We start from the raw sequence: 18690 nt of genomic DNA on the forward strand, positions 1-18690 counted from the left end.
TTCCCCAGCTTTCGGTGGCGTTGTGAAGCAAGCACACGTTGGCTGATAGTGAACGGGCAGGTGGAGACAGGCATGCCGTGGGGATGTAGCAGCAGCTGCATTCGTCTCTCCTCTGCCCACAGCACAGGTGGAGGTGCTGTCAGCCGCACTGCGTGCGTCCAGCCTCGACGCTCACGAAGAGGGTGAGGCCGGTGGAGTAGACCAGAGGTCGGAGCTGCAAGATGAGCCAGGTCTCAGTGAGCCGCCAGATTGTAACATAAAGCAAGATGACTCTGTGCCTTCAATCAGCGCTGCTGTTGAGGTAATGACCTCGGCTGTATTGACCACCTGAGAGCAGAGTGCACCTGTAGTCTCACTGGGGAACAGTGTGGCTCACTCTCAAGTCATCGTGTTCTATCTGTTGCTAATTGTGTAGCTCTTCCTTTTGCATAAAGCCAAAGTAATTGTTCTCACCACGTACTGTCCTTGTGACATTAGTGTCATATTAAATACCCCCCCAAATAAATCCCAGTCCTGTCTATATGACCATTTTAGTACAGTCAATGTTAATGTAGCTCACTGCAGTGACATAGTCTTGCTGGAAACAAAGCCCTTTATCAAGAATAATTAACTCTTCCCTTTTCTTTTTGGAGAGGTGCTTTGTTTCTGATCGGACCATTTCACTGCAGCAAGCAACACAATATTCTGAGCAGAAGATCGGGACTTGAGGCCATGTTGCAGAGGGCCGTGGCATTATCTGGACTCGAGTGTGAGGGTGGGTACTGATATTAGCATCGTCTTCACTGCACACCTTAGCTGTTGATTTGATCCTTCCTAGATTCCCTAGTATATTCCTTCCAAACCAGAACCATTCAGTATCCATTTCTTCTCACTTGTTTATAAACACCGAGGAGAAATAGAGTGCTCAGTGCTAGAAGCCTGTGGTCCAGATCCTAGCAGCTTGCTAAGCTCAGGGAAGAGTGCTGCCCATTAGGAACAGTAGGAGGGTTTTGTAGAGCTGTACTGACTTCTGATTTCTGAAATGGCATCTGATGGAGCTAGATGTGTGTATGATACCTGTGCTTTGGAGCAAAGCCCTGAACATTTATTGGAGATTTGACTGCTGAAATATATCTGCATTTTAGGGTTTTGTATGTGTTTTGTTTGTGTGGGGGTATGGCTCTTAGAAGCAGCTGTTTGTGAAGTTAGTTAACAGCCAAGAATAGGAATAGAAAAAAACTGCACATGACTCTCAGTGGCCTCTAAGACTGGAAGAGCCCTTCTGACAGTGTTATATAAACGAGCTAATTTACAATATTTGGGCCCTTTCAAAATTGCTTCCAAATTTGCTTTTTGGTTCCTTCCATTTTTCTAAAGCTCATTTAAAATACATATATATATATATGTATATATGTGTATATATAAATATGTATATTTATATATATATATATACATACATACACACACACACACGCATAGGTATATATATATGTGTGTGTGTGTAAAATTTTATTATTAGAGAGAGAGAATGGTCATGTCAGGGCCTGTAGCCACTGCAAGCAAACTCCAGATGCATGTGCATCTGGCTTATGTGGGTACTGGGGAATCAAACCTGGGTCCTTAGGCTTCGCAGCAAGTGCCTTAACCATTAAGCCCTAAAATTCAATTTTGTACATCTAGCAGCTGTTCCACAAGCTTGCCTTGAAGCAGGCAAAGTTCTTATGAGGCCTTAGGCATTTTTATAAACTTAAAAACCTAAAGACTGTATGTGTTTGTATCTTTCAACAAGTCTTAAAAGGTAAGGAACCTAATAAGATCGTTTAAATGTGGAAACTTGGAGGTAGGGTGGGCGGTTCTTGAAGTAGATTTTTCTCCTGACAGAATATGGACACCACTCTACACTACGTCCATGGAGACACGGACGTGAGCACCAGTGGTGGCTTCAGCCCTGATGAGGAGAGGAGACCAAAAGTGCAAGTGAGTGACCAGGTGCTTGCTGTGTGTCTCAGTTCTTATTCCTCCTCTGAAGCCTGCTTCTAACTAAGTTAGTCTGCCTGTATTTATAGTGAGTGTTTTAAGAATTAAGACTAGTGCATTATGCTTGTGATAAGAAAATCCAGATAATGGCAAAAAATAACACAAAGTACAGGCCCTTCCCTTCACATCTCCTGCTGACTCCTTGACATATTTTGGAGGGGTATGTAAACATACACATGTTCCCATTTTTATATTTCAAGGCAAGTACAGTCATCTCATGCTTCCTAGTTATTTTCCCATGTCTAAGATGCCAGAATTGGGAGATATAGCTCAATTTAAGACTAAAATGTAAAAGAAAAAATGCCTACAGACATCATAAAGAGTTAGTGATATTAAATTACATTCTGATTTCAGAAATTTTATTTGTGCTTTTCTCTTTATTTATCGAGGCTTGAGCTCACTATGTAGTTCAGGCTGGCCTCATACTTAACTGTATAGTGCTGGTCTTGAATTCACAGTGTTCTTCCTGACTCAGCCTACCCAGTGCTAATACTACGGGTGTGTGCCACTACCTGGCCAGAAATTGTAAATGTGGTGGCTTCACTGTGCTTTGCATTTCTTTTCTTTTGTGAAAATGTACTCCCTCGGCATCATCATGAGCACATAGATGGGAGCCCTTCAGCCTGACCACGCTGATGTCACCAGACACCACCACTGAAGTTGGTCCTTAGGTGCATCATCTCATTCTTTTATATTTGTTGTCATATTTCTTTTTTACATATGGTATCTATGGAATTCCTTCCTTTCTGTCTTTCTCATCCTTTTTATTTTCACTTCTTTTGTTTTTTTGAGGTAGGGTCTTACTCTAGCCCAGGCTGACCTGGAATTCACTCTATGGCCTCAAACTCATGGCAGTCCTCCCCCTTCTGCCTCCCGAGTGCTGGGATTAAAGGCATGTGCCACCATGCCCAGCTTTCTGATACTTAAAAAAAAATTATTTTAATTTATTTGAGAGAGTGTGTGCAAGAGAGAATGGGTACACCAGGGCCTCCATCCACTGCAAATGAACTCTAAATGCCTGTGCCACCTTGTGCATCTGGCTTATGTAGGTCCGGGGGAATTGAACCTGGTTCCTTTGGCTTTGCAGGCAAGCACCTTAACCACTAAGCCATCTCTCCAGCCTCCCCCTTTTGAGGTAAGGGTGTCACTCATACCCCAGGCTGGCCTGGAACTTTCACTCTGTAGTCCCAGGCTGGCCTTGAACTCACAGCAATCCTCCTACCTTTGCCTCCCAAGGCTGGGATTAAAGGTATGCGCCACCCATGTGCGCACGTCCTCTTACCCATTTTACTTCCCCAGAAGCAATTAATGTTTCTTTTACCTCTCCTTCCAGAAGTATGTTGCACATATATTAGCAAGACTGTGTACATTGTTTTTCCTCATAGTATCCAAATGGATATATGCACTCTTAACTTTTTTTAAGTAAGTTTTTTTGACAACTTACACATATGTATATAATGTATTTGATCATAATCCCCTCCCATTATTTTCTTTTGTCTCCCATCTCCCATTTAACCCCCATCTTCTTTTCCAGCACACTTTTTTTTTGTTGTTGTTGTTGGTTTTTCAAGGTAGGGTCACTCTAGCCGAGGCTGACCTGGAATTCACTACTTAGTCTCAGGGTGGCCTTGAACTCACTGCGCTCTTCCTCTGCCTCTAGAGAGCTGGGACCACACCCGGCTCAGGCACACTATTTTTTTAAAATTTCCATCTAAGAAAGGTGGCTGGCTTTGCTTTCTTTTCTTTTTCTTCCCTTTCCCTTTCCTTTTCCCTTTCCCTTTCCCTTTCCCTTTCCGTCAGTCTTGCTAGGTGTATATAGCCCAAACAGGTTTCAGAATTGTGATCCACTTGCCTCAGCCTCCTGAGTGTGAGTTATACCTCCATGCCCGGCTGGGAAGGTACATTTTTGACATGTTTTAAATCATGTCAAATCAGTTTTACCATAGTCACATTTATGGTCATGAGTAGAGCTTAAAAGTTTCTGTTACATGGGGAGGTATGACTTCATTTGTAATACATTTAAATATTTAAGTAATATTACATAGTTAAAATAATTTTGAATAACTGTAACATTTACATTTCATCATTCCTGACCTTTATGCTGTTTTCTCTTTTAAGACCTTATTCTTTGTTTTTTTAGAGTTGCTTTTATTTAATTATATGTGTATTTGTATATACATATCTTCCTTATATGTTTCTTATTCTTAGTTACTACACTTAAATTTTTAATGTTAATATTAATGTATTTTAAAGTGATTTTGTCTAGTTTATATCTAGCCTGATGAAAATGCATTTGAGTACTCAATAAGCTGTGTCATCACTTTCTTCATTAGGATGTTGTGCCTCAAGCTTTGCTAGATCAGTATTTGTCAATGACTGACCCCTCTCGAGCGCAGACGGTCGACACTGAAATTGCAAAGCACTGTGCATACAGTCTGCCTGGGGTGGCTCTGACACTTGGCAGGCAGAACTGGCACTGTCTGAGGGAGACTTATGAGACACTGGCATCAGACATGCAGGTGAGGGAGCAGTGAAGGTACTCACTTGTTGGGTATGCATGTGGAAGACACAGTGTTTGCCTTTCAAAATCTGAATTTCTGTGGACTAGTGGTACAGCCCTGGGTTTAATCCTCAGTATCATTTTAGAAAAGAAAGAAAGAAAAAAGGAAGGGATGGGGAAGGAAAGAGAGAGAAAAGTTCTTTCTGCAGTCAGTGTTTCAGGGTTTGATTCTTTCATTGTTTAATCTAACACAAATTGGTATCACATTTGTTGTGACTTAAGTTCTTAACTTGGGAAATATGTATTGACTAAAGTTAATCCACAGAAGATTTTTCAAGCCTAACAGAGCTGCAGTATTACTAGCACTAGGGTTCTAGCCCCTGGGTTCCCAGAATATTGCAGAACACAGACAGTTTAATGGTGGTGTTCTCTCTGATCCCACTTCACCCCCATACCTTTAGAAAGAATGTTGACTTAGGTCATTGTATTTGGATAACTTAGCCCCACCCCACTCCTGCTGTTTAGTCTGATTTCTACATGCCAACACTTTGACCCTCTTTCCCATTCTCCTCCCCCCAAAAAATGACAACAAAATTCAGATCTTTTAGTGAAAGTGAACTCATGTATTAATAAGAAAACAGTTGATTGGGCAAACTCACACTGAGGAAGTAAATTCACAGTCACTACTGAGTGCTCTTTCAAGGCTTGGGTGCCTTATACTCCATGAGTTGGAAGTTGGAATCATCTTGAGAGAATCTAGTTTAAATTCCTCCTGTGACCTATGAGGTCAGGAAATCAGGGCCCAGGGTAATGCATTTATCTGTTTCAACTATTCCTACATGCTGACTATGGGCTTGGTGCCATGGGTACAATCAGGCCTAGTTGTCACAGTGTTTGGTCCCCTGGTCAGCAGTTTTCAGTCTTTATTGTATAAATCCTAGGAGTACCTGGAGATCTGGGAGTGGGTTGGTACAAGATAACTTCCCATCCACATGGCCATCAGCAAATAGAGATACAGTATTCAAAGATCTACAAAAGTATTAGTAATTATCAAGTATTCTTCATAATGTAAGGGAAATAATAAGCACAGTATAGGGGTTTCATATTTTTACTATGCTTGTGACACATAGTAGACATCTTAGTTACTATTCTAATTTAATAATATTCAAAGTACTAAGTGCTTTGTGTTCAGCTTTCTAACAATGCTTTTTTTCCACAGTGGAAGGTTCGAAGAACGTTAGCCTTCTCTATCCACGAGCTTGCAGTTATTCTTGGAGACCAGTTGACAGCTGCAGACCTGGTTCCAATTTTTAATGGGTTTTTAAAAGACCTCGATGAAGTCAGAATAGGTGTTCTTAAACACTTGCATGATTTTCTAAAGGTATCTGTTGAATTCTTATGCATAAAAAACATGCTAAAAGTCTACATTAAACCTTAATTTGTGTGTGTGTGTAAGACAGAGAGAGATAGTAAGGTTTCCATGTGTTCTGTTTTTAGAAATATAGCCATGAGCTTTTGTTAAGTTGTGCCTTAAGAAATAGTCCCATTCTAATTAGTTTTGCTGGTGTTACCTTAACTTTTTAACTTACCACCAAGTAGGCTAATTGTGGTGCACACCTTTAATCCCAACACTCAAGAAGCTAAAGCCAGAGAATCGCAGGTTTAAGGTTAGACTGGATTTCGTAGTTTCTGATCGGGGGTTGCATAGCAAATTCAAGGTCAGACTGGACTGCATAGCAAGACCCTGTCTCAAAAAGTAAAACTAATTATGCTAAAGTTCATTTTTATCTTTTTAACTTTTCATTGGCAATATTCATACATGTACATTATATATTTTGGTCATAATCCTTTCCAATAACTTTCTTCTGTTCTCTATCACCCTCCCACTGAACTCCTTTTCAACTATTCCCTCTTCTATTTTGATGTCTTTTTTTTTTTTTAATAATTCTGCTCCATCACCCATGATGGCATATTATGCAGGTCTTGTGCCAGTATGAAACTAATTTTTTTAATTAATTAATTTATTTTCTTATTTGAGAGAGAGAGCTGAAGGGAGAGAGAACAAGTGTACCATGGCCTTCTACTGCTGTAAATGATGCATGCCACTTTTTGCATTTGACTTTGTGGTATTGGGGAATTGAACACATCCATCAGGCTTACAAGCAAGTGCTTTTAACTGATGAGTCTGTGTCCAGTTCTAAAGCTCATTTTTAAATGATGTTAGGTTATAGTTACAAACCTTTGTATCTTACTTCTTTTTAAAAATATTTGTGGGAGGGCTGGAGAGATGGTTTAGTGGTTAAGCGCTTGCCTGTGAAGCCTAAGGACCCCGGTTCCAGGCTCAGTTCCCCAGGTCCCACGTTAGCCAGATGCACAAGGGGGGTGCACGCGTCTGGAGTTCGTTTGCAGAGGCTGGAAGCCCTGGTGCGCCCATTCTCTCTCTCTTCCTCTATCTGTCTTTCTCTCTGTGTCTGTCGCTTCAAATAAATAAATAAAAAAAAAATTAAAAAAAAAAATATTTGTGGGAGCTGAGCGTGGTGGTGCACGCCTTTAATCCCAGCACTCGGGAGGCAGAGGTAGGAGGATTGCCGTGAGTTTGAGGCCACCCTGAGACTACAGCATGAATTTCAGGTCAGCCTGGGCTACAGCGAGACCCTACCTCAAAAAACTAATATATATATATATATATATATATATATATATATATATATATATATATATATTTATTTATTTATTTATTTGTGAGCTAGAGAAAATGTCTCAGCGGTTAAGGCACTTGCTTGGAAAGCCTAATGACCCAGGTTCAATCCCCCAGTACCCACGTAAAGCCAGATACACAGTGATATGTGCATCTGGACTTCAGCAGTTGGAGGCCCTGGCAGGCTAATATTCTCTCTGTCTCTCTCTCTCTTTCTTTTGTGTCTTTTTCTGCTTGATCTCCAGAGTGCAGGAGCCTAATACTTTTTGTTACAAAAAAACTTAAACTGGGCATGGTGGTGCATGCCTTTAATCCCAGCACTCAGGTAGGAGGATTGCTATGAGTTTGAGGCCTTTGGGTACCAGGCCAGCCTGGGCTAGAAGTGAGGACCTGCCTGAAAAAACAAAACCAAACAAACAACAACAACAAAAAAAAACCTTTAATCTTTTTTTAATATTTTTTTAAATTTAAAAAAAAAATTTTTTTCTTTTTTTAAAAATTTTTATTAGCATTTTCCATGATTATAAAAAAAAATCCCATGGTAATTCCCTCCCTCCCCCCTGGAAATAATTTTTTTTAATTTTTAAATTTTTATTAACATTTTCCACGATTATAAAAAATATCCCATGGTAATTCCCTCCCTCCCCACCCCCACACTTTCCCCTTTGAAATTCCATTCTCCATCATATTACCTCCCCATTACAATCATTGTACTTACATATATACAATATCAACCTATTAAGTATCCTCCTCTCTTCCTTTCTCTTCCCTTTATGTCTCCTTTTTAACTTATTGGCCTCTGCTACCAAGTATTTTCCTTCTCAGTAATCTTTAAATACTATTGTTTCTATTATCTTGCCTTGAAGTCACCTTTCAGAAGTGATTGTAATCCTACTTTTTTGGAAAACATACACCCAATGTCATAGTATCTTACATATATAAAGATATAGATATAATATGTGTATATATATACATATATATATATATATATGTACAGAAATTTCTCTAATTATTATAACAATATCCTTTCTAGTATTGCCTCAGTTCTGAATCTAATCAGAAAGCATGTATTGAATTTAAGTGATAATGATTCTTGTATTCTCAAATCTAGAGCATTTTACCTAACTTCCTGGGTTTTAGAAAAATATTTTACTTTTATTTTATTATTAAGAAAGAAAGTGGGTACACCAGAGCCTCTACCCACTGCAAACGAACTCCAGATGCATGTGCCACCTCGTGCATCTGGCTTATGGAGGTACTAGAGAATTGAACCTGAGTCCTGAGGCTTCATAGGCAAGTGCCTTAACCACTAAGACATCTCTCCAGCCCTAACTTCATGTTTTTAATGCCATTGGCATTTTCTGAGTCACAGTATGTTCTTAGGGAGCCCCAGTCCTTATCAGTGGCATGGGATGTTGGAAGTCATATCTGTGCACAGGATGTGCTTACTGCTTCTTTTAGGCCTTTTCAGGAGGCAGAAGCCAAGTTTTTAAATTACTGAATTATTTCTTTAATTGAAATTAAGTTTATCAACTGATACATTAAAATTTGTGCATATTAACAGAGTGTCATATGACGTGACATATAAACTTTGTGTAATGTCTAGGAGAGGTTAAATATGCCTATCTCAAACATTTTGAGTTTCTTACCATGAACTATTACTAATCTAATACCATTTCCTCTTATTTTCATTTTCTTTTTCTTTCATGATAAAATTTTTCAAGCAATACAAATAATTCCAGGTCAGCCTGAGCTAGAGTGAGACCCTATCTCAAAAAAAAAAACAAAACAACAACAAAATATATATGTATAATTTGTTGAACTATGTAAATAAAATAGTTTTAGAATTATTCCCAATGTCTTCAATGTGAATTGAACTTGATAGTGAGGGTCAAGCAGGCTGTGTTCACATGCCCATGACAGTGTGAGTTAGAGTGCCACATTCAGTTCAGGCACCCTTTCTGTGTTATTCTCACCTAGTCCATCTACATTTATGTTGGTTTCCACTTAAATCAGTTTCTGGGGTTTTCTTCTTGACTGTAAGCCTGCACTTTTAAAAACTGGTCTATCAGGGGCTGGAGACATTTCTCAATGGTTAAAGGCACTTGCTTACAAATTCTTGGTTTTTTGTTTGTTTTGTTTTGTTTTTCGAGGTAGGATCTCACTCTAGTTCAGGCTTACCTGGGATTCACTCTGTCATCTCAGGTTGGCCGTGAACTACGGTGCTCCTCCTGCCTCTGCCCCCCCCCCCGTGCTGGGATTAAAGGTGTGCGCCACCAACCAGGCTGCTTATAAATTTCTAATGACCCAGGCTCATTTGCAGTAGCAGGAGGCCCTGTGGTGCTCATACTCACTTACTCACTCTCTGTCTGCCTCTGTCTCTCTACTTCTTCCTTTCTCTCTCTCTTAAATAAATAAATAAAACACTAAAACATATTTCATGGGCTGGAGAGTTGGCTTAGTGGTTAAGGCGTTTGCCTGCAAAGCCTCAGGACCCATGTCCACACAGGTGATGCAAGTGCAAGGTCGTGCATACACACAAAGTGGCACACACATCTGGAGTTCGGTTGCAGTAGCTGGAGGCCCTAGTGTGCCAGTTCTCTCTCTTTCACTCTCTCATGAAGAAAAAACAAAGATAAGAAAAATATATGTTATTATTTGAGAGAAAGACAGATAGAGAAAATGGGCACACCAGGACCTCTAGCCATTGCAAATGAACTCAGATGCATGTGCTACCTCATACAGCTGGCTTTATGTGGATAGTGAGGAATTGTACCTGGGTCCTTAGGCTTCCTTCAGAGAGAAAGGTAATGAGGGTCCCGCCTGTATAAGGGATGAGCTCAGCCTGGGGTCCTGTGGCCATGGTCCTAAAGGGCTTAGTTAGGGATTATTGCCAAGGGAGATAGTGACTACTAGAGGTAAATGGAGTTAATCAGGGAAAGTGAGTTTAATAAGCAAGTCAAAAAAGGCCACATTTTTTCAGAATAATTAATATTACTTATAGCCACTTTTAAACAGTCTAATGAAAGAAATATTTGTGCCTTATGCTCGTTAAGTACAAGTTTTTTTTTTTAATTTTATTTCTTTAGCTTCTTCATATTGACAAAAGAAGAGAATACCTTTATCAACTTCAGGAGTTTTTGGTGACAGATAATAGTAGGAATTGGCGCTTTCGAGCTGAGCTGGCTGAGTAAGTTCTAACTGTGTACTAGATTGTGTCTTGGGAGTGTCCGTGTTTACTGCGTTTCCACCCCCGTACACATTGTCTGTTTTGTGTTCTGTTTTTTGTTCATTGCTTGTAATGCTGTCTTCTGGCCCTGGTTTCTGTGACATGGGTACAAACATATCTAGTTGGCTTCAACTGACTGTGGGCACCTTCCATGTACTGTGGTGCTTCTCTTGTCACTTGAGTCATGCCCCTGGGCGGGGGGCGGGGGGGGGGGACTGGAGTTCTAGTGGGTTCTTGTTTTTTTAGTGTGATATTCTGTCCTCTGCTGTCAACCCTCACTCTGCGCACTGCACTAGGATGTGTTAGGCAGGGGAATCTCCCCTTGTGCCTTGCCTTAGTCCTGGGTTGGCCTTTGGTGTCTTGGCTTTCTCAAAGGTTCTGTCTCTTCCCAGTGGTAGCCAGTCTCTATCCCACCCATGGTCAGTCTGGACCAGGTCTTTTTCCCTTCCTCTAGCAGTGGAAGAAGAGGGTCTGGGCTCAGGAAGGTTTTCTGGGGTAGAGCACTTCTCCCCCAGCTGCTGTATCTGCGTGAATTCATGGGACCACAGGGTTGAGTCCCCTCCACAGCCACCTAGACTTTTGCTTGGTAGGGGAAAGAGACCCCTGACACCTGTCAGTTCCTTTCTGCCTGTTGTGGCGCTCTCCAACTTTCTGTCCTGACCTAGGGAAGGCAGGTACCTTGTGGACATCAGGAGCCTTCCAGATAGGCTTATGCTCTTTGGTCCCAGGCGCCCTGGTGCTTACTAGCATGCCAACCCCTAGGGCCATGGGTGCTGGCCATAGTTTCAGCTGGCATTTCTCACCTTACTGTGGCAGCTGTCTGAAGGCATGCTCCACTCAGGTGACCATTCCCTGTCCCTTCCATTTGGACAGAGGGGCTAGCCCCTATGGGAATTACCATTGGATGCCCTGAGAGGACTTCCAGCTTCTGTTGCCTCTAGCAGTTTCCCCTTCCCTGAGAGGGTCCTGGAGTCTGGACAAGTGCACTATGGGCAACCTGGCCTGCTGCAGCTTTCCTCCGGTAACTGCAGCTTTGGAGGCTGAGTGTTAGCTCCTTCTCTGCGTGCTGTGTGGAAACCATGCACCATGTTCCGGTAGAACACAGTGGGAAACACTTTGCTGTGTCTCCACCCCTGAATACTTTAGTGTGCTTTGTAATAATGTGATACCTGGACCTTTGTGGGGTACTCAACAGCACAGTAAACACAGCTGTTTCCTCCCTGTGTTCCTCAGGAAAAAGACATAACTTGAACTTGATGGTAGTGAAATGCATTGCCAGATAAGCAGAGACTAGAAGTAGCTCTGTTCAGGTGAGGACTGCTTGTCTGACTTGACTTCAGAAGTGCTTGGTATGCAGCATTACAAATGTTCAGATAATCAACCTATTTTTGCCTTACTTATTTTGAAACCTTGGTTGAGTTTTAACTGTATTTTTGTCATTTGTCTTTGTAGACAGCTGATTTTACTTCTAGAGTTATATAGCCCCAGAGATGTTTATGACTATTTACGTCCCATTGCTCTGAATCTGTGTGCAGACAAAGTTTCTTCTGTTCGTTGGATTTCCTACAAGTTGGTATGTTTTAAGCTTTAAACTCTTTCCATTGCCATTGTGTAAGATGGCAGCACAAAGCTGTGCCTCACTCTGTACTTCCTTCTAGGTTGGTGAGATGGTGAAGAAGCTGAACACTGCCACCCCCCCAACCTTTGGTGTCGACCTCATCCATGAGCTAGTGGAGAACTTCGGCAGGTGCCCCAAGTGGTCTGGGCGACAAGCCTTTGTCTTTGTCTGCCAGGTGAGGAAGCTGCACCAATTTTTGAAGGTTCTTCTCCTAAGTCCTGCCTCTCAAACCCTCCTCTTTGTTGCAAGGGGAAGGTACTGTCTGGCTGTTCATGTGGTTATCCACTCCTCAAAGCAGGCATCTGTCTGGCACTACTCAGTTAGCTGAACCGTCCATTCTAAAGGCCGCACATCCACTTACCATATGCACACACCTGTGTGTGCAGCACAGGCTGAAATGAAAGTATGACTGACCACCCCAGGTCTCTGCAGAGCAGTTTATAAACTGTCTGAAATTGAGTGTGGCAGTTCATGCTTGTAATCCATCACTTGGGGTGTAGAGGCAGGAGGAGACCAAATTCAAGGCTAGCCCAAACTACATGAGACCCTGTCTCAAACAACCAAATTGAGCAGTGGGTGTGGGAACTCATGCTTTTAATCCCACCACCTGGAGAGCTGTTTTAAGGCCTTAACTACAGAGTTCCAGGTCAGCGTGGGGTACAGTGAAATTGTTTCCAGGGTGGAGGGCAGGGGCTGCATCTGAACATATAGGGAGATAACTCTCACTTTAAATTTAAAAAATAAAATGACTTGTTATGACACATAAAAATTGTGTTAATAAACATTTATACAATGCTGCCATCGGTGTAAACATGCCTGCTTAAAACACACCATTTCTGTTGGTGAAAACACAAAACCTTTCTGTCTTCTTTGAGTTAAGCAGGACTTAGTTTACCTGTTTGACTGTGTCTTCATATCCCTCCACTACCTTCCCCATTTCATTTAGGTCATTTTTGTTTGAGTTCCTATGTACCCATAATACTGGTTAAAAAAAAAAAAAAAAATAGTAGGAGCTAAAACTCCTAGCTCCTAATGCAGTTACTAGTAAAGGCTTTGTTGGCTGTTGTGACCATCCACTAGCTGACCTGACAGACAGACCTGAAGATGTTGCTTCTTTCCACCAGACCGTCATTGAAGATGACTGCCTCCCCATGGACCAGTTTGCTGTGCATCTGATGCCACATTTGTTAACCTTGGCAAACGACAGGGTTCCAAATGTTAGAGTGCTGCTTGCAAAAACATTAAGACAAACACTCCTTGAAAAAGGTACGTGTGGGCTGGAGAGATGGCTCAGCTGTTAAGGCATTTGCATGCGAGGCCTACGACCCAGGTTGGATTCCCGATTATCCACATACAGCCAGATGCACAAGGTGGTGTGTGCATCTGGAGTTTGTTTGCAGTGGCTAGAGGCTCTGGCATACCCATTCTGTCTGTTTCTTTTCTATCTCTACTTGCAATAAATTAAAATATTTTTAAAAAAATTTTTTAAAGTATGGGAGACTGTTATAAGGTATAAAGAAGGAAAGACTGCTGGATTGCATCTAACAAGAACTAGTATGTATTCCTAGAAAATAATCTGGCAGAAAGACGTATTTAAGATATTCCAGGTGCTTTTCTCCAGATCATACAGATTAAAGGAACTTTTTATTGGGCTTCTGCTATTTGGGTGGAAACATCTTTTTTGCTCTGTTTTTTTTTTTTTGTTTTTTTTTTTGTTTTGTTTTTGTTTTTTTTTTTTCCACAGTAGGGTCTTGCTCCCAGGCTGACCTGGAATTCACTATGTAGTCTCAGGGTGGTCTCAAACTGCGATCCTCCTACTTCTGCCTCCCAAGTGCTGGGATTAAAGGTGTGTGCCATCGTGCCCCAGCTGGAAACTTTTTGTTTTTTTGAAACTTCTTTTATCCTGAGCATGTGTTATTTTACAACTTAAAACTTCGTGGTCTTAAAAATTGGACATTAGGGCTGGAGGGATGGCTTAGCAGTTAAGGCATTTGCCTGCAAAGCCAAAGGACCCAGGTTCAATTCCACCCCGGACCCATGTTAGCCAGATGCACAAGGGGGCACATGCATCTGTAGTTTGTTTGCAGTGGCTGAAGGCCCTGACATGTCCATTCTCTCTCTCTCCCTCTAATAAATAAGTAAATAAATAAATTTTTAAATAAACAAATAATTTTTTTAAAGAAATTGGACATTAAGGCTGGAGAGATGGTTTAACAGTCAAAAGTATTTGTTTGCAAACCCTGATGGCTTGGGTTGCATCCAGATGCACAAAGTAATACATGTGTCTGGAGTCATTTGCAATGGCAGCAGGCTCCTTCTCTCCTTTTCTCTTACTCTTTTCTATAACTGGACTTTGACTAATGACTGTAAAGAGGTGTTGGCTAAAGTGTGCCACTTAATGTCTGCCCTATGGCTCGGGGTCCAGGTAGTGTGTTTTCCTTCCTCCTCATTCATCAGACTGAGGTCAGGCACACCCTGTAAAGCTCATTTTGCCATAAACAAAAGCTCAATATATTCAGTTACTTTTGGTGTTGTGACTGCCACCTCCAAGTACACAAAATCAAGTGCATGAATTCATGAAGGCCAGAAGAAGTTTGAATAAATGTCAAATAAGTCAGTATTTTTTTTATTTTCATATAAATTTAAAAACTTTTCAAGAAGAAAGAAATATAAAAAGGGTACAAAGTACTGGCTTTCTTTGCAGAGAAGTGTTTGGAAACATTTCCTTTTTTACTAATAAGTAGAAAGCAAATGCTTTAACTACTTAATACTCCTTCTGCTCCTTAGCTCTCCTTGCCCATCAGTAGATTGTGTCTGTCATAAACATAATCAGAATAAATGTCACAATTCCCTTTTATTCTAGTTCATTTTTTCCTGTAACAAATCAGTTTGAATTACCACTTATAAGTAAGTGTAGCTTGTGTTTACACTTATAGAAAAATGTATTTGTAGTGATTAAGAACTTTTTATTCTTTTTTTTTTTTTTTCCAAGGTAGGGTCTCATTTTGCCCAGGCTGACTTAGAATTCACTGTGTAGAACTCACGGCAATCCTCGTACCTCTGCCTCCCAAGTGCTGGGATTAAAGGCGTGCACCACCATGCCCAGAAGAAATTTTTATTCTTGACTAAACTATACTTAAGTAATCTCTAACATGTCAGACTAATCAGTGTAGACTAATTTTGCACATACTGTTTTCAGAGTATTTCTTAGCTTCTGCCAGCTGTCATCAGGAGGCTGTGGAACAAACCATCATGGCCCTGCAGATGGATCGAGACAGTGATGTTAAGTACTTCGCAAGTATCCACCCTGCCAGTACCAAAATCTCTGAAGATGCAATGAGCACAGCTTCCTCAACCTATTAGACAACTAAAACCATGGCGTCCTTCCTGCTTCCACAAGCGCCAAGGTTTGGCTGCCCTGTACCAGTCCAGGGCAGCTGTCGGGGGAGGCCTTCCTCCTGCTAACTCATTTGCAGGTGCAGGCTGCCTATACCTGATACCAGGGGTTTTAAGAGTCAAGAGAAAGTACAGTAAACACTATTACCTTATCTTGACTTAAGGGAAAGTAATTTCTCAGAGGATTATAATCGTCACCGAAGCCTTAACTCATTTCTTCATCTTCCTGACTGAATGAAACTTGAATTGGCAGAGCATTTTCCTTATGGAAAGGACGAGGTTCCCAGAGACCTGCATTGCTTTCTCCTGGTTTTATTTAATGACTGATAAATGACATTCTTATGCCCAGAAGGCGGATGTGCACCGGATATGAAAGACCTTCAGTATTAGCCTAACCGTTTCTTCCAGGCATAGAGCTGTTGGGCTCCATGCCACCTGGCCCAGCCCTGAGTGTGGTTAGTTCTTGGCATATATACATGGCACAGGAGAGTTTGTTGGATTTCTCCTAAGGGCTTAATGCTAACACTAAAATAGAATCTGATTTTCACTCTTCCGTGCAGCATATTGCTGTACACATGTATAAAATGTCTGCTGAGTATCTCTGTTCTGGATTCCTTCATGCTGGTCATGACCTCAAGGAAATTTCTTAGCACAAACATTGTATGGCAGGAGTTTTGAACTTGATCATGGTCAGCTCTGAGGTGCAGCTTTTTCTTCCTGTGCTGTACGTACCTGTAAGCACTCTGGGAGTGTGCGGTCTTTAATCATGCTGTTAGAACTATCGTGGTACAAGTTCTCTTGTCCAAATAAAATTGATAAGATCTATAAAGAGAATATATATACACTTTGTTTTCTAGATGTCTACAAATAAATGCAATTCGTGACAGTAGTAATAATTTAGCATAAAATGGGGGAAACTAGATTAAAATGTTTGTCTTGAATTAGTTCAGTAGTGTTTGGAGAATCTGCCTGTGTTGACCATTTCTGCTCTTGACAGACAGTAGGGCCTTCTGAAGCTCCCACTTGTAGCCCCAAGGATCAGGCAGAGTATAAAAAGCTACCTCAAGGTTTGTCTTGAAGTTCCTGAGATACAGAAAAGCATCTCTGAGCCTTGCCTTCCACATCTGTAAAATGGGAATTAGTAAAACTTTCCCTGTTTGGCATAAGATTCTTTTGCAGTTAGATGAGGTCATCTGGAAACCCCTGGCAGAGCTCCCGCTGGTGCTTCTCTTACTTACCCAGCTGGTGGGAATGCCACAGTAAGCCAGAAGAGAGAGGTGCATGTGTCAGCTTCCCACATAAACGCCTACAGACCAGACTTTGGTTTCTTATTCTTGCAATATAACCCAAGTGCCTGTGTTAAGAATATAGGTGGGACCGAAGAGATAGCTTAGCAGTTAAGGCGCTTGCCTGCAAAGCCAGAGGTCCTACGTCAGCCACAAGGTGGCACATGTGTCTGGAGTTTGTTTGCAGTGGCTAGAGGCCCTGGTGTGCCCATTGTCTATCTGCCCTCCCTCTCTCTCAATAAATAAAATGTTTGTTTTTTAAAATGTAGGTGAACAAACTGCACTGTGAATGAAGTCATGTATAAAGAAATCCACAGCTAATATGTTAGGTGGGTAAGTAGCAGGTACGAGCATTGGGTCTTGGCAAAGGCCTCTGAAGGCAGGTGCCGAGTCAAATGCACCTTCAACTTCATTTAGTTTATTAACTTTTCAAGTACAGATTCCTTATGACAGTGATACACTTTTGCCCTCAGTTTAGTTTTGCAAACTACATTAGACTCTTGCATTAACAACTACAGTGTTCACAAGCACTGGCAATGACAACAGTGTATTTTAGAGGAAAGAATTTGAAACTATGGTGTATTAGAGCTTCCTGTGGCTGCTTGATACCTCACTGAGGCGTGCCCTTCAGCTCCCCTCCCAGCCTGGGCTCAGGTGTCACTGATTTTAAAAAACTTTATTTATTTGAGAAGACAGAGGCAGGTGAGAGAGAGAACGGGCACACCAGGGCCTCCAGCCACTGCAGTTGAACTCCAGAAGCATGTGCCACCTTGTGCATCTGGCTTAACTCAGTCCTAGGGAATCGAACCTAAATCCTTTGGCTTTGCAGGTAAACGCCTTAGCTGCTAAGCCATCTCTCCATCCCAGATATCACTAATTTTAGATCTGAGTTCAGGCACCTGTATCATCCAGCAACCTTAATATAGTCCATTCAAGTCCATTCCCAGTTTGAATAATCTAGAGAAATTCACACTAAGAAAAAAGAACCACCACATCATCCCTTCTATCTGTCTGTGTCTGGGTGTATATGGTTTGTGTGACAGGTGGGAGGAGGGCACCTGTGTGCCACAGCACATGTGTGGAGGTATAAAGACAACCTGGATATATTTGTCTTCTCCACCACTCTGCTTGAGAGAGGGTCTCCCTTGACATTTTGTTTTGGCCACTTCATGGGCATCAGTCCAAGTAACCCATAAGTTTCTGGATTCTCCTGGCCCACCTCCCACTGTCATAGGCACATTGGGATCACAGACCCCCATACACTACTTTGCATCCACTTGCCACCTGATGTAGACTTACGTGGGTACTGGAGTTGAACTGGGGCTGGCAGACTTATAAGTGCCTTTAACCACCGAGCCATCTCCCAAGCCTATATGTTGCCATTTTTTTCTGAGTTGGGGGTGGGGTTTGAAGTCAAGTTTCAGGCTGGCCTTGAACTCACAGTGATCTGCCTACCTCTACCTCCCAAATGCTGGGATTAAGGGTGTGCATAACCACACCCAGCTTTAACATGTCACCTTTTAATTTCAGCTCCTCACTAGTTGCCATGGTGAAGAATGCAAGAGTGGCTCTTGAAATGGCCAGAGATGTGGCTTGCCCTATCTTCCTGTGTATTTGGAGGCCCCGGGAGCCCTTGTTCTAAGCACAGCAGGGGTGCAGGATCTTGTCTAACGTCCAACAAACAGGGTCTGCTGAAGGAGAGCTGGGCTTCCAAAAGCAGTATAAAACTTATGAAGTGGACAAGTGGGCTCAGCAGACCTTCAGCTCAGCTTTCCAGGGATGCAAACAAAAGCAGCAAGCCAATTGGCACCTTTCTATGTGCACACGTGGGAAGCCAGAGGACAACTTCAAGGTGTCTCTGCTCCACCTTCTTTGTGACAGTTTCTTGCCACTGCTAAAAAACATAAGACCACCTGGCCAGTGAGCTGTGGACTCTCCTGGCCCCAC

The 18690-nt window shown here is 41.8% G+C and overlaps 1 protein-coding gene across 4 annotated transcripts in view; it reads left to right on the forward strand.

Annotated features, from left to right (window-relative positions):
* Ppp4r1 (protein phosphatase 4 regulatory subunit 1) overlaps window positions 1-16346 on the forward strand; it is a 59802-nt gene extending 43456 nt beyond the window's left edge. For all 4 annotated transcript variants that reach the window (XM_045143135.1, XM_045143133.1, XM_045143134.1 and 1 more), the window contains 9 exons: window positions 123-301; window positions 1861-1956; window positions 4350-4535; window positions 5736-5897; window positions 10304-10404; window positions 11896-12016; window positions 12102-12236; window positions 13186-13327; window positions 15261-16346. In XM_045143135.1, the coding sequence (XP_044999070.1) occupies window positions 123-301; window positions 1861-1956; window positions 4350-4535; window positions 5736-5897; window positions 10304-10404; window positions 11896-12016; window positions 12102-12236; window positions 13186-13327; window positions 15261-15424 (1286 nt within the window). In that variant the 3' untranslated portion in view covers window positions 15425-16346. The remainder of the gene's footprint in view (window positions 1-122; window positions 302-1860; window positions 1957-4349; window positions 4536-5735; window positions 5898-10303; window positions 10405-11895; window positions 12017-12101; window positions 12237-13185; window positions 13328-15260) is intronic.
* The last annotated feature ends 2344 nt before the right edge of the window (window positions 16347-18690 follow it).

The sequence above is a fragment of the Jaculus jaculus genome, chromosome 2 (genome assembly GCF_020740685.1).
Source record: "Jaculus jaculus isolate mJacJac1 chromosome 2, mJacJac1.mat.Y.cur, whole genome shotgun sequence".
Lineage (NCBI taxonomy): Eukaryota > Metazoa > Chordata > Mammalia > Rodentia > Dipodidae > Jaculus > Jaculus jaculus.